The following is a 13633-nucleotide window of genomic DNA, read 5'->3' on the forward strand; positions in this document are numbered from 1 at the left end:
AATACATTGTCTGTTAATGGTATTTAGTGGCAGTTTCCATATCTTCCAAAAATTATATTTCTCAACTAATCATTACAGCACAAAATAGCTACTGTAGAATCCAACACTTTCAAGCCTCATGCCTAAGGCTAAGATTTTGTCAGGGATATTTTTAGTAAAGGTCATGGACAGGTCACAGGCAAAAAAAGAAAAATTCATGGAAGCCGTGACCCGTCCGTGACTTTTACTAAAAACATCCCTGACAAAATGGGGATCTGCAGGTCCTCACACCACTTGAAGTGGAGCAACTGCACAGGGGCTAGGAGCCGCCTACAGCTCTAGGGGTCCCCCGCTGCTCGTGGGAGCTATGGAGTGCCCCCGCCTCCTGTGTCAGCTGGGAGCTGTGGGGTACCCCCGCTGCCCGCAGCCCCAGGGGCCCATGGCAGCTGGGAGCTTGGGGGTTCCTCCGTGACCGGGAAGCTGGGAGCTGTGGGGTGCCTCTCTTGCCTGCAGGGGCCAAGAGCTGCAGGGTACCCTTGCCGCCCGCAGCTCCAGGGGCCCAGAGCTCAGGGGTTCCCCCATCACTGGCCCATGGTGGCCACAAGCTTGGAGGTTCCCCCACTACCGGTAGCTCTGGGGGCCCCCACCGCCCATGGCAGCTGGGAGTTCAGGGGCTCCCCACCAGGCCATAGTGGCTGGGAGCTCTGGGGGTTCCCTGCCACCCATGGTGGTCGGGAGCTGTAAGGCTCCCTGCCACCCACGGCGGCCGGGAGCTGTGAGGTTCCCCACCACGCACTGCGGCCAGGACCTTGGGGGTTGCCCTGCCACTAGCAGCTCTGTAGGCCCCCACCACCTGGGGGTTCTCCCTCTGGTGCTGGCAGCTGGGAGGGTACCCGACCGCCCGCAGCAGCTTGGAGCTCTGGGGGCCGCCAGAGGCAGCGGGGATACCCCGCAGCTCCCTGCCCCAGTGGGCAGTGGGGTACTCTGCAGCTCCTGACCACCGCGGGCTGAAATCACGGAAGTCGCGGATTCTGTGACTTCTATGACTAAATCGTAGCCTTCCTCATGCCTGAAGAAAGTCCATGTTTTCTTACTTATTGAACCATCATTACTACTTCACAGGAAGACACATAACCACTGATCTTTCAGCATTGCTTTTGAACCAAGCAGGCATTCAATTGTACACATAAGGAAGTATGTGAATGTAAAGTATTTTTGTCTTAAGTTTTCTTGCTTCTTCTAGAAGTATGCAGTGAAATAAACTTTCCAAATGTCAATGCTAGTTGCTGAAGTTGTCCTGAGTGACATTTTTTCACCTTAACATTTTTTTCATGGACAAAATGTATAATTACATTATTTTAATTTATTAAATATTTTAGAGTTTTTGCAATAGCTGCCAAATTTCACTGATTGGCTTTAATCCTTCACTGTTCCATAACAATAAAAGCAAAAGATAGATTTTTATATTGCAAGTCTCTTCTGTCTTCAAGAAAGTAAAAATCTGAACAGCAAGATGCCAATTATCACATGAAAGTACCCGTATGCTGATTATAACGGATTCCTGAAACATACAATCTCCAAGTACCAGCATCAATCGAATGCCTGGGTTTTTAATCAAATCGCTCCATTGCAAAACATTAACTCCTAGCCACAGGTCAGTGTGTTACAAAATGCCTCCTTAAAAAACCTGCTTTGCCAGTTTGCAAATTTTATTTTCATTAAATATAAAAATATAAAATATACGTTCTGAAAGGCTGGCAAACCATCTCACAATGTCACTCAGGGATGGGAAATTGTGAGATTGTACATATCTGGCAGTTTTATCTATTCCTGTGAAATCTCTCTAGGATTGAAGTTGACAGACAAAATACTACCCTTTTCTGCTGGAGGTGTGTAAGATTAAGGAGGACAAGCTGTGCTGCTCGTACATCCAAACAACGGGAGGGAGAGATGGCGGCCTGGGATACTTTACCACTCTCTTATAAAGAAGTTGTGCGTCTCTTGTTAGTGCATGCCGACACTCCCAGTATACCTGCTGGCTGGCTGAGGCCCTGGCTATGGCTCTTAATTTAGGACTTTGGTGTGCCGAACAGCCTGAAAGGGAGGGCCTCATTCTAGCAAACTCATGGGCACTAAGTAGAGAAGCTGTTATGCTGCTGATGCATAAGGGGCTGCCAACGTCCCCTTCCTCTCCTTAGCACAAGCATAAGCAGGATTTGGCCCTACATAGTGAATAAGGTGTTTGATGGCTATTTAAATAAAAGATGAGAAATGAAGGTTAGAAGTGGAAAATATTCAGACCGAAATGCACACCCGCGAGTTCACAAAAGTTGTAGGGCTGGGCTCAAGGAGCCTTTATCCATACGTCTTCATGCGTGTGGGGAATATTCCCTGTCAGTGCCCCATCCCAACAAGAAGTGGGGGGAAGAGGTGGCAGAACAGTCTAAATCCCCTCAGCACTGCTGTGGAGCTAGTTGATGCACCCTCCTGTGAAGCAGTGCAGATGCTGCACACTTTTAAGCTTTGCCGTTTCTGTGCAATAGCGTGGTTCCACGATACTCAGAACAGTTATGTCCTACCACAGAGTGGCCCCACACATACATAAATAATCTCACACATCTAACTGACTGGGTAATGCTGTAATTTAACTTGTTTGCACAGGGAACCCTTTCTATAAATCCCCTTTGAGAAGCCAAATGCTTCAGAAAAGCTTTTGTTAAATCTGAAGTATATTGATAAAGTGATTTAATAAAGTCAAGTACAAGGTGTATGACACAACTTGGCCCTTTCCCACATGGAATCAGGGCACAAATACAGTACTGCAATTCACCATCAATCCATTCTGAAGAAAAAATGGAAATGACAATACTGTCACCTCCTCGTGTGTTACTGCAATTGCTTATTTTTCTTCTATGATCTCTTTCTACTTGCCACATTGATTTGTAAGCCTATTGTCCTGGGATGTAATATCCTTTTGTAAGGATTGCTACAACAGTGGCCATCATGTTTCATATTTAGGAGACCGTGGCACTTATTCTATTTGTACAAAAGGCAGAAAATTCCCTATCACTGCCAGAGCCCTCAGGGCATGTCTACACTGCCCTACAGTTCGGATTACAGAGGTGTGAATAGCAGCATGCATCAAAGTGTTGCACCGTAACTCTGCTGCATGGACATTCTAGGTATGAACTAAAAGGTTCCTAGTTCACCTTAATGTAGCTCTCTTCAAACAGGACTACTTTAATGCGAACTAGGAACCTTTTAGTTCACACCCGCAGCATTCACATGGGGGAAATTCAGCGCAGCACTTTGGTGCACACTGCTATTCACATCCCCATAACCCAAACTGTAGGACAGTGTAGACAAGACCTCAGTTTGATTCTGCTCTTCTCCCCCACCTAAAGGCTGGTCTTTGTCTTCATCTCGATTTCTTTTCTCCCAGTTTCCTTGATTTCTCCTCCTTTCCCTTCCTCTTTTTACTTCGTTCGCCTGTTGTGACACTATCATGAGAAGGAGATTTTATCTACCATCCACAGTCAGACGAGCATAGGAATTCTATCTTTCCACGTGAAGAGAGATGGGAGGGTTGGCAAGCGAGAGTGGAATCGTCACATTTTCCTTTCCTTTTCACTACTCACACAGTGTTTTGGAGAAGAGAAAGATCGGGAAGCTGGGTTTTTTTCTCAGTGGACAGCTTGAATGTTTTCATTCTGCCTAAGATTGGTTTTGATGATCAAGACATTTGCACGGCAGCACATCCCTGAACCCCCCATGCTGGGAGTTGTTACCAACAGGGGATCTGCTCAGCTATGGGCATTGAAGGTCCCAAAGTTGGCTTTCATCGGATCACTGCTTTTGCAAAATGAAAGCCCATATTTTGTTCCATGAGCATCACTTTCTCAATAACCTTGAGCCATCCATTGATTTTAGTGGGGGGGGGCCCTGCTTGAAAAAAAAAATCAGTGGCACAATATGACCCGTTGATTGGTTTAAAATTATAACAGAGGAGATTGAACCTTAATTAAAAATAGCCAAACTGTGACAAATATGTAATCTGAATTGCATTCAAGTTTAAATACTCCCAACCTCCCTCCCTGCCCTATACTCACACCTACCTTTCTTCTCTGATTTATCAGACACTTTCCCTCCAATTGGCGAGTAAGTGGTATCCATGGACTCTGTGGCCCTGTTTCCTTTGCTGACTCCGTTTTCATAGAGCTGCCCTTCTACAGGCTGCAGTTGCCATGTTAAGCCAAATAAATGTACTGCTGTAAAAAAATGAAGACCAATTAATTTATTCCTAAATCATAGCACCTTTGATTAGACTAAGAAAGAATGCAGCAAACCTGTTTCTGCAAACGTCAGGTAGTATTTGTCTCTGTGTGGAATAAATCAGAATTCCAAGTTTCTAACTTTACTCTAAAACTAAATGTCTTCTTAATTTCCACATTTTCTTTTGGACACAGGCCAATGAGCTAGGTGATTAATTTCTTCAGCAACTAATGGAAATGCTTGAAATAAAAAGGATAATGGTTGTGTGAATATGGTACTCTATGATAGATTCTCAAGCTTTAGCAGGTATTATCTGTTTCAACTGACCAAGAGCTCTCTCCTTCGCTGCATTAATATAGTACCACAAAGGAAAACTGTTCACCTTTTGCTGCCCAGCTCTGAGTGATATTCTTCCTAGTATGTTCCCAAATCATTTTCAGCCAGTGTCTGCCTAATCATTAACATGAACATGAGTGTGTGCATGCGCACCTCCCCCATTCCCGCGCATCCCACAAAAAGGCCAGGCACAATTAGTCCTGGAGCCAAGAGAGAGCAGGGACTTCTTCCTTCCTAATTCCCAGGAGGTGCACCTCAAAGTGAGTGTGAAAAGGTGGAGGAGCACAGCCATGGTAGAATGGAACTGATCTACAGGGGAAACAAGCTGTACCCCACAAAAGGGTAATTAGCAGGCAAGCTCCCTCTGTGTCACAGTCGCTTCCAGTGCCCCCCATTGATTGGTGCACCCCTGGGCTGTATATAAATGACATTGTCGATGTCTCTGATGTGATGGATGTGACAAAGGAAATGTACTTGATATTCTTCTGTATCTATTAGGAAGCTACACAAATTAGATTTCACCTTGACATAACTGCAGCTAATGTAAGAGAGACAAGGTCTCTTATGCAAACACAGTGCTCTACGACTCATCAAGAAGATGAAATGTGGGAAAGGTCCGTAAACTTTGTTGAAAGGCAAGATTAACAATAATAATGTGGACATACAATGGCCTCAGCCAGCGAGGCCACAAGAATACTGTACAACTAATAAAATGCAAGGTACAGTAGTTTACACCAAATGCACAAGTATTGTAAATCCCTACACCACGTTTTTAAGACTCACCATCCATATAGCCACAGCAAACATGATGCCCCAAATTCTCATTTCATTTACCTGACAGGGCAAGAAAACTTAACTGATTTATGGCTAGATTCTGATCTCAGTGTGTAATTGCAAAAATTATTCACTTCTCATTTACATTAATGTAAATTCAGAGTAAGTTCATTTGCCTCAATGGACTTATTCTGGATTTATACTGGAGTCACAGAAATCAGCATCTGGCTCTACATCTCAAAAATATGTAATCAGTATACATATCTATGGAATAATAATAATTTGAGTCTTATGGTCTAGAAGACCTCATTGATACTAACCATACCCTGTGTTCTGGCCTTGGAATTTATTAACCCAACATAGATCACTAGTACATATAATGGAATCAGCAGGGATCACCATGTTTGCTGTACCTCTGTGTTTCTGTAGCATGCAGCATAATGGGGTCCTGATCCTAGCAAGGGCTGTGGGTTCTATTATATATTAACAAAGAGTTGGCAATTAATTATAATATATACAAATATATATAACGTGAGGTTCTGTAGCAGGTTTATATTCATGAATTGCATTTCCATGTTATACACTGTAATATGATGTATGTCACAAGGCAGGGGGCTGAATGTGCAATGTATGTTTTTCCTTGTTCCACTTCTTTTTTAGCTTGGCTACATTATGCACTTCGTCAGCCATTCTCACCAATTAACCTAGTTTGCTTTGTCTTCCCTTCCGGCTGGGGAAGTACTGTAGTTTCTGTAGTACATGCCAAAGCTTGGCAAGCTAGCTGAACTGTTTGTATGTTTGACAGTCTGTTTCCTTCCTGAAAAATACCAACTACATTATAGAGATGATGCCCTTTGCCAGCCTTGGACTCCTGACTTGTAGCCTGTGGGAGATTACATGCGATACCACTAGGTAGGTTTCTCGTTGAACAATGTACAAGGCCGGATGTTTGAACAGAAAATAAGTTCTACTTGGATTAAATTAAATGGCTTCTATCATTACAGAAACTGGTTAGCTGGCAATCTTAAAATAAATCCAATTTTCATTATATTAACCATCAAGTTCATGTGTATGAACTATAGCTCTTTGACAAATTAACTTCAAATCTAGGTATTACTCTGGTAATAACCAGTTTACACACAACACTGGAAGCCATTAAATCTTGGAGAAGACTATTACAGGAGCTCACTAAAGGAAGTAGCACATATTTATTTATCATTTTCATTAATATTTTTCACCACATTTTCGTTAATATTTTTCTTTTCTCTTAAATATAATTTCTACAAAAATGCCTTTCTGTTTGCCCTATAATAGAGGTGCAGTATGCAGATAAAAACGACATTTTATTTTAAATATACACAAGTAGGATTCAAGAAAGTTTGCTTTTAAATCTCTTTCAAACATCTCTGGAAGATAATAAAGCTCCATGCAGACAGTGTTTACTTGATTTTATTAAAACACCACAAAGGATGTTACCATTTGGAAGCACTCTCCTTTCTCATTTGCCAGCACAATACTAGCTTCCTCTCTGCACATTCTCACTGCTGTTAATACAAGCACCTTCTTGTGCTTCTCTCTTGCTCTCTGGAACAACCAGTCTGATTACTCTGTCTCCTTGACTTTTTACCTTATTAGAGATCTAATCTGAAAACATATCTTTTCTTGATGTGCCAAACCCCAATTTATCCAGCCCTCCACTATTATTTAGCTTTGTCACTGTATGACTACATTCTTCCCCCACAGACTTATATATAGCTCCTATAGAGGTGATTTGGAGGCAGGAAACACATTTGAGGTAAAAATGCGATCCTCTCTTTATATGGTGTTTTGGAGTACACTGCAGATGTCAGATGCTAACGTTCAAATTGCAATTATATTGTATTTATATAACACATGTTTAAGTCATTCTAAAATTTTAGATCCTCCTTGCAAAAGATAAATGTAAATATATTTTTTTACAATAATACGATATAGGATTAAATTAAAGACTTTGGTCCAGCTACTAAGTTTGACAGAGTTTACAGTCGGCAGAGCTGACGAGAGTGTAGGATGCTGTGGGGGCAAAGGTGGATCTAAGCTTGCTTTCCACTTCCTCAATCCTGGGCCTATTATGGCTGCTCTAAATTTTGTCAGCTACATTTGGTCTCATCAGACCGCTGTGCTGCCTGAGGATACAGCGGAGCACTGTACACTCTGCCTTGTCCTCAACGTACCACCTAAATGAAGCCAGGGAGCAGTGGCAACTCTGGCTCTCTGGCATCTCCATCACAGGGAATCCTTGGTTGCCCCTTTAAGGTAACTTTCTGGCTGTTTTGCACCAATGAGGTAACTCAGAACTGCCAGGGCCAAGGCTCTGGCCCTTCATCTGCAAAGCAAATAATTAGAATGACCTATTTTGCTCAACTTTTAATCAAAAGGAAATTGACATTTCTAGATAAGTAACGCACGTCTTGTAAGTTTGCAGCATACTCAGGCAAAGACTCAGAAATATACAAAAGTGGGATTTTCAGGTTTCATTTTGTAAACCAGATTATTCCATACCTTCTGCTTATAAAGCCAATAATCTAATTTAATTTATTCGTATCTACCTCCTGTGTAAACACAGCTTATCAACTTATGTGCTGCAAGTCTGGCAGTATATGAAATGTGTGGTTTGGCTCAAATGCAAAATAGACTCTCAACAGTGAAGAGATGACCAAAAAAAAAAAAAAGTGCCCTTTGCAATAAGCACGTATCTAACCCACATGACTAATTTTTGGGGACAAAATCCCACAAATGTGTAGTCTCTCCAAATCTCCGACCTGCACAAAATGCCTTTTGTTTTGCTTTCCCTGCTATTTTCATTTATTTTAGAAAATCTTATTAGAGCTTCCTCTATCAGATCTAAGAATTACAGTAGTTTTGACAGAATGGACTTCATTAGCTGACCATTGTTTCTGCCCCTCATCAGACAATCTTGAGCTACTTGAAAAGTATTTATTTTCTGCAATTGCACACTGCTCCTGTTTACAATGTTGGATTATGTTGCATTGGTGTTTGTGATCATGTGGGAATTTTCTGCAATATTTTATGAATCCTCAGTTTCCTCCTAGGCTTTGCATTGCTACCCAGTGTGGGGAAGAAGATTAATTTTGCTCTCAGGCTACGCTAAAAGATGTAAGTGCATGTGTCACCTCCCTGTTTGGGTGGAATGAGTAGAGTTATTAAGGGACTGGTTGAAACTGACCCAGGTCAACAGAGGGTCCAGGGAGACAATGCACGCTGCAATGATTCATGTTATTGACATTCAACAGTGGGAAGCTCCGGCCATGGGGGTTGTGAACTCAGCATGGTCCTGCCTGGAAAAAAAGGACAGAGTGTCCAGCAGGGAATAAAGGGCTTGTCTTCACTACCGGGGTAAATTGACCTAGTTATGCTACTCCAACTATGTGAATAATGTAGTGGAAGTTGACGTAGCTTAAGTCGATTTACCCCAGTGTCTTCACTGCGCTGAGTTGACGGGAGACGCTCTCTGGTCGACTTACCTTACTCTTCTCGGAGAGCTGGAATACTGGGGTCAATGGGAGAGTGCTCTGCCATCGATTTAGTGGGTCTTCACTAGACCCGCTAAATTGATCCCTGCTTCATCAATTGTAGCAGCTTCAATCTCCCCATAGTGGAAATCAGCCCAAAGTGTGGGCTCTGGAAGAAGCTGAGCTCTTTCACTTGGGAACTGAGTAAGGAAGGAAGTCAGAGAGAGACAGAGCCCAAAAATGGAGTTCATTACAGCTTGGCTGCTAAACTGTGGCTTGAACATTATTTCTCTATGCTAACCTAAGGACTTGCAGTGCAGTGTACCACTTGAGTAATGCATTCTACTTTGTTTTGAAAAACACTGTGTGGGGTTTTGCTGCAAATACTGGCTGGCATGATTAGTCCCTGAAGAGTGTACATGTCTATTCTGTACCAGCAGTCTATTTAAATTAGACTCACTGAGCCGAGCTCACAGTGTGAAGCAGGCATGCTGGAGTCCAGTAGCTCAGTCTAGGAGGCAGGAAGGCTGCGGGGCCTACCCAGAAGGAGCAGTGAGACACTTGGGAAATCTGGCACACTAAAGGGGTTCCTCCAAGAGACTGTTCAAAAACTGGAGTGTAGCACAGATCCTGGGGATCCGTGACAGTGTTCAGATGAAAGTTAAAAATACAAGCCTGATTTTCCGTTGTCCTAAGGCTCTTCACACTACTTTGTCAGTATAAAGGAGACAAAGTGAGTATAAATGTAATTCATACACTGCCAGGGATGTAAAGTGGCTTCAGTGTAAATGAGAATTAGGGCCAAAGCTGCACTATTTGGAGGAGGACAGCTTATCTATCATTAGATCTTCTAAGTAATATGCTAGTAGCATTGTGCTATGATCAAGTTATGAGATTCTGTGCCTTTCAACTGCTACATTCTTCATTTGGATTTATCAAGGTGAAGAAAGGGATAGTGGTTTCTGGTCTGGTAACCTTTCCTGAAATGAAGATTTGTGCCACATGGCTATTATGTCCCTCTTGACTCGTAAGCATTTTCCTCTCTATAAGTAACACATTTTTATACCTCAGGAATAAAAACCTTGGGACAATTAAAAAGAGGGATCATTTCTTATATTCTGTCATATAAGGACCAACCTGGTTTCACATTTCAAACTGAAACCTCTGTTAGAGTTAGGGACAGAAATAAACAATCTTGGCAAACAGCACAATGAAGTATGATTGATTGGCCTTTGACAATTCTTTCTTTCAGTAGAGCTAAGGATTTGTAACTATACTGGAAATGTCCAAAATTTCTAAGACAAGCCTCTGCTAGTATCTATTAGTCAGACCTGGAATCATACAGAATAGAAACCTAAGACATCCAGCTGTGAAACCCTTACTCACCTAGATAAGCACTTCTGGACTCAAGTAATCCCACTGAAGTATTCACTAATGTGATTTAAGGTTGCACAGCTGTGGTCCAACCTGAAGAGTTTAACAATGTATATTCTACTGTATTCTCTGAGCTTTCTGAATGGTGTAGAAAGCTACACAATTGATATTGTCTACCAACATGTTATTGAGGTATATGTTTCTCAAAACCTGGCCCAACCTTACAACCTGCTAACACCCAAACTTGCACTACTGCCCTTTACAGTGTGTGAAAAGGGACTGAAATAAAGGACAGGACACAATGGAAAATAGCAGAGTGTTTGAACTTGTGCAACATTTTCTATAATATTAATGTGACGACCCAACACCCATCTCTGATGTCTGCTATTTCTAGTAATAAATAATGGGATAACGTCAAATGTATTTTTTATGGGAGAGTTGTAAATGTGTCTGAAATAAGTGATATCTCTTACATTGACAACGGGTCCGATTTTCAGAGGGACTGAGCACTTGCAGAACCCACTGAAGTCACTGGAACTGCATGGATTAAGCACCTTTGAAAACTAAGCCCAGTGACTTTGCATGCTCAGATAATATGCTGATAAAAGGCTAGGGCATTATGAATGCAAAGTGCTATGGACCAATGGTTATTCTTTGGAAGTCCAATGGCACCTAATTAAACAATCAAATCATCAACTAAGAATAAACTATTGTATCAGACTTTAAGAAAACAATGATTTAATGGAAAACTACAGAAACTAATACCATATGTTCTTATACTAATAAAAATTCTTTTGTCGATTTGTGTCACCCTATTTTTAACATCTGATTTGAATTTCCTCCACAACTGCTGATTGTTGCTTGACTTTTTAGTTTTATGATAAGACTCATCTAAGCAACAGATGCTGCATCATAAAATCAGAGTATTTAGAGACAACACTACAGAATCGTAATGTATTTTAATTTCATCTATATCAATACAGAGCCAGAGATAAAGACAGCAAAACACATTCAAGATACTGAACCATACTTTTGTGCTGATGACTTCCGTGTGCTAAAGCCAGTTGATATAACTGCACTTATCACTCCCCTTTAGCTCCTTATCTCCAGGCCATAATGAAGGCAGGGTGAGTGGGGAAGCCACCCAGGGCGCAGAGTGGCCAGGGGTGCAAAAACGGGGTGGTGCGCAGGATTGGGCCCAGCGATGTCTGCCCCAACTCCCCTGCAGGAATGGGCCCAGCAACATCTGGCCAGAACCCAGAGTGCTCAGCATTCCTCTCCCTGCCCCCCCAATCACAGGCTCAATGACCCCATCCGGAGCAGTCTCCCTAGCACCTAGGACCTTGGCGGGGCAGCAGGCATGCATGGAGCTGAGTGTTGCTTGGCTCATTGCTACTGCTCTGCTGGGGATTAAAACGGTTAAAGGGGGGAAAGGGGCAAATTGAGGGTGGATGGGGAAGGTCTGAGCAGGGGGCAGAAACTGGCTTGGGGGGTCAAACAGCTGGAGGCAGGTGCAGGAGAGGGGCCAAAATTGGGGGGAGAGGGGTAGGAGCCGGAGTTCAGTCCAAGGGGGTGAGGGACTGCCAGATGGAGGCAGAGGGCAAAGCCCTAGCACAGGGAGGGGCAGAGGGCACAGTTACCCCGATAGGGTGAGTCACTTGCCTTGTTTACAAAATAGCATGGAGGGGCAGAGGGGCTTCCATGATTAGGAGGAAGTGTTCAGACAAGAAAGAATATAGTTGTAATATAGAAAAGGGTGAGTTCTAGTTTGGAGGGGCTGCTTGTGATTTACAGTAGGGGAAGCAACAGCAGAACCTGTAAGAAAGTAAAGTAAAACATGCCTTTTTAATCAACACTCTGTAATGGTAAAACACACCCTGCTTCCTCCTTTAGCTGTGTTTTCCTCTTACTATGACCCACCCTTACTTGTTGCTGCCCCATCCTGATTCAATCGGTATTACAGAGAATAAAATAAGGAACCTCCCTCTGATCCACTGTTATAATGCTCCATTAACTCCAGCAAGGTGCACTCACAGATCAGGGAATTGACACTGTCAGGGCCAACTGATAAGCAAGGCATAATCTGATTTCACAATCACAACCATATACTTTCTTCTGTCTCCACACTTAGGTGTGAGGGGCCTCGCCTGGCCAGAAGTCAAATGTCACAGAACCAAACAGTTAGAAGGGACCGCAAGAGTCATCTAGTCTAACCCCCTTCCAAGATGCAGGATGCATCATGCCTCTTATCAGCTGTCACAGCATAGCTTCCCCCACTGAATGATACTTCCCACAGTGGCCTTATACAAACAAGCCATGCTAATATGATCCTTCCCCTTTAAAGGGGTATTATCACCAAATGCTTGGCAGGATTCCACAGGAAAAATTATCAGGTATAAGCCAACTATAATATTGTACCAGCAAGCAAACAATAATCAATATTCTTCTTAGAAAACTAAAATCACTATGCAAACAGGTAAAAAACAGAAATCTTACATCCTTTCCCCTGCAAAATGGCTGTCTCCCTCATATAAAGGCCAGAGAAACGGTGGCTTCTGCTTATACAGAGTCAGATGCTATGTTGGTAATTCAATTGCTAGATAACGCACCTCTCTGGTAAATTCATTCTTTGTTTACTTGAGTCCCTTTCATTCTCTGATGTGTCACTGAAAGAGGTGCTGTTTATTCGAGCTACAGTCTCACTGTGGGGTGATGGAAAACCACCAGTATCACTTTTTTTTAATATATATATAAAAACAGAAATGCAATTTTATGTCTTTCTGAACAAGTTTCATGCCATTAAGTCATTGCAATATCCATATTTATGGTACGATTATTTTCAGTCCACGTTTTTTTCTGTGCCTGTCAATGAGTTTAAAGGTTATATAGGAGGATACTATAAGGATGTTAAAGGATTGTGTGAAATTAATGCGACACTTAAAAGAATCATACAGTAACTTTTATCGTCTACGTACTGTAGTGATATGCAAAAATAAATGCACTCTCATTACTCTATAATATCCTAATTCAAATTAGCTTAAAAAACCCAGTAGGGGGCAAATATGCTTGCTCACCCCCGGCGCTAAAATGCCTAGTTACAGATCTGCCTTATCCGTATTATACCCACTAACCAAGTCCATCAGGACTACTTCTAACATGTCACAAACATGCTTTCAAACAATGGTCTTGTCATTTAAAGTCCCCCAAACCTGTCAAGAGATCTGTTTCTTTCCTATACCCCAAATTATTCTGGTGATAGGTGCCGCTTTATTCCATATAGACCAGTGACAAATGTACAAATCAGGACATATACATCAAGGGAAAACTAGAACTCACCCTTTTCTATATTACAACTCAAGACAGAAGACCTTAAAATCACATTATTA

At 42.3% G+C, this 13633-nt stretch overlaps 1 protein-coding gene across 1 annotated transcript in view; it reads right to left on the reverse strand.

Annotated features, from left to right (window-relative positions):
* The window catches only part of TENM1 (teneurin transmembrane protein 1), a 778425-nt gene that overhangs the window by 181600 nt on the left and 583192 nt on the right, over positions 1 to 13633 (reverse strand). The window contains exon 8 of the mRNA XM_034781757.1: positions 4095 to 4247. Coding sequence (XP_034637648.1) covers positions 4095 to 4247 — 153 coding nt within the window. The remainder of the gene's footprint in view (positions 1 to 4094; positions 4248 to 13633) is intronic.

The sequence above is a fragment of the Trachemys scripta genome, chromosome 9, assembly GCF_013100865.1.
Source record: "Trachemys scripta elegans isolate TJP31775 chromosome 9, CAS_Tse_1.0, whole genome shotgun sequence".
Classification (NCBI taxonomy): domain Eukaryota; kingdom Metazoa; phylum Chordata; order Testudines; family Emydidae; genus Trachemys; species Trachemys scripta.